The 2,587-nt window shown below is 50.4% G+C and overlaps 1 protein-coding gene across 1 annotated transcript in view; it reads right to left on the bottom strand.

Annotated features, from left to right (window-relative positions):
• Wdr45b (WD repeat domain 45B) overlaps window positions 1-2,587 on the bottom strand; it is a 41,144-nt gene extending 38,557 nt beyond the window's left edge. The window contains exon 1 of the mRNA XM_005407188.2: window positions 2,372-2,587. Within this exon, the coding sequence (XP_005407245.1) occupies window positions 2,372-2,582 (211 nt within the window). The 5' untranslated portion in view covers window positions 2,583-2,587. The remainder of the gene's footprint in view (window positions 1-2,371) is intronic.

The following is a 2,587-nucleotide window of genomic DNA, read 5'->3' as shown; positions in this document are numbered from 1 at the left end:
TTGTATGTATGTATATACAGGATAGTTAACATAGTTGTTCTACTGTCTTCTATTTCTTTGCTGAAAGAAAACTGTCAATGAGTCCTTGATTGATCAATATTGCATGTCTCTGTTTTCATGAGAAACCACTTTGAAGATATCAGTATGTAATACAACAAGCATTGTTAATTTCTGACCACTTTGTTTGTAACTCTGTATTGTCCGTACCGTTCTTTTGCTATTTTGTAAAAGGTTGTCTGTCTGTTAATGTTTTCCTTTTATTTTTAAAATAAAATAAAAAAAGAAAGTTTTTTTTTTTTTAATTGAAACAAAGTTTATTTGAAAAAGTAAAAGTGAAAAGTGAGGGAAGACACTGGTTCTGCAGAGTTTGGGCTGAGGAAAAGAGGAAAAAGCAAGATAAAAAGCATACCCGGGAGAAGGCAGAGTGAACTAAGGTAAGGACAGCCACGATAGCCTGGAGCATATTTCTTTTATTTTGGCATCAGGAATAGAACTCAGGGCCTCAAGCTTGCCAGGCAGGTGCTGTGCCGCTGAGCTACATCCTGGCATAGCCTGGAAGAATATTTCTAAAGGAATCACTATATCTCTACCACCGCTACAAGGTAAAAACCTACTGGTCCTCCTGTAATGAGAAGCCAAATGTTCAGGCAGATCCTGTACCACCCAAAGGTCAACATCCAGCTCCTGACTTAAGTAAGCGCAATCCTTCTTTGTTCCTGCAGGAGGAGGTCAAACCAAACCACGGCAGGCACCACCCAGGCCAGGAAACAAATCGGCCCTTCCCACTGCTGCTACTCCTGGGTCCAGTGGCCCCATCTCCAGGAATCCTTCTGTAAAGCCTCCAACTTAATGAAAACCTTTCCACACCCCTCTTATGAAATGCACATGTTCTGCCTCTTATTTTGGCTTTTCTTTGACATATTTTAGCTCTTCTATTGCATCACTAGCATACAGAGACAGGGTGGGGGTGTCAGGTTTTGATTCTGAATAGTACCTCTCCAAGCCCAAGAAACACCTGGCATACTTAAAACCAAATAAGTATATGCCAAATGACAGCCAAACATTACATTCTCTCTCTAAAATTGTTCATCTGTTGGTCCCCAGCACTACAAAATAAAATAATTCGTTTAAGATTATCTTCACACCTGACTATGGTTGCACACATCTATACTGCCAGCAATCTGAGAGGGTGAAGCTGGAGGATCACTTAAGCCCAGGAGTTCCAGTCTGAGCAACACAGTAAGACCCTTGTCTCAACAACACTAAAATTTTTCACAGATATGAGATCATGTAGCATTCTTAGTTTCCCTTTAAAAGTTTGTTTTGATTTCTCTTCAAAAACAAAACAAACAAAACAAAAAAAACTGTCGCTGGGTGTGGCGGCGCATGCCTGTAATCCCAGCACTCAAGAAGCTGAGGCAGGAGGACTGCTGTGAGTTCAAAGCCAGCTTGAACTGCACAATGAAACCTTGTCTCAAAAAAGATAAAACAAAAACAAAAAGTCTAAACCAAAAGGTAACAATTCTTAGGAGTCTGCCCTTCAATAGCAGCCCGTCATGCCTTTCTTCTTAGTGATTAAGCTGAGGGGTGCATCTTATCAGGCAGAGGAGCGCTCACCGAAAGCCACGAGGACCCCGATGACCAAAAGGCAAGCCAGAGAGGTCTTTCCCTCCACCAAACAGGAGAGCACTGCTTGTTAGAGAGGCTGGACCCACACTAAGCTGACAACCAGCACATCCGCCGAGGTTAAGCCCGCAGGGACCACACATCGAGCCAACTCTGCGATCCAAAGAACCCACAGTTTAAGACCCTGCGCAGGCCTGGCGTAGTGGTGCACACCTGTAACCCCACCTCTCGGGAAACTGAGGCAGGGGGATTGCCACGAGTCGAGGCCTGCTTGGGCTACATAGTGAGTTTAAGGCCGGCCTGAGCTATATAGAAACACCCTGCGCACACTACAGAAACCTGTAGCTCCCAGAACCCACCCGGTAAACCGCGCCCGAGGTCCGTCCCAGTCCGAGCGGGACCCACCCCCTCCTCGTCCGGACCGGCCCGGACCGCCCAGGGCAGCGCCTCGCCGCATCCCGGGCCAGGATTTTGAGAACAGGGCCAGGCCATTTTTGGGTGCTGGGCCGGGGGTCTTGGGGACAGGATCGAGCCGAAGTCCCAGGGACAGGGCCGGCCCGACCCGAGGGTCCCAAGAATGAGGCCAGGCCGGGGCCTCGGGGAATTTCTGGGACTGGGCTGGGCCGAGTCGAGGGTCTCGGAGGCGGGGCCGGGAAGGGCGGGGGTCTGCGGGTAGGGCTGAGTCGTTGGTCTGGGGCGAGGAGGGCCGGGATGGGGTCTGGGGTAGGCCCGGCGCGCGCCTCACCGTGGTCCTGGTTGAAGCCGGCGTACAGTAGCCCGTTGCCGTGCGGGTTACACGGCAGGAGGTTCATGGCGCCTCCCGGTGTCCGCCGCTTCTCAGAGATGCATGCCGCTTCACGGGGCCGGGGGATTCTCCAGTCGGGCGGCGCAGAGGCCGCCGCAGCCGGAAGCGAGGAGCGTAGGGGCTTGCGTCGTGCGTGCGGACGTGTGCGCATGCGCG

This window comes from Chinchilla lanigera, unplaced genomic scaffold, assembly GCF_000276665.1.
Source record: "Chinchilla lanigera isolate Chin_1 unplaced genomic scaffold, ChiLan1.0 scaffold00105, whole genome shotgun sequence".
Classification (NCBI taxonomy): domain Eukaryota; kingdom Metazoa; phylum Chordata; class Mammalia; order Rodentia; family Chinchillidae; genus Chinchilla; species Chinchilla lanigera.
The sequence above is the reverse complement of the archived record's forward strand: the minus strand, read 5'-3'. Positions and strand labels throughout refer to the sequence as shown.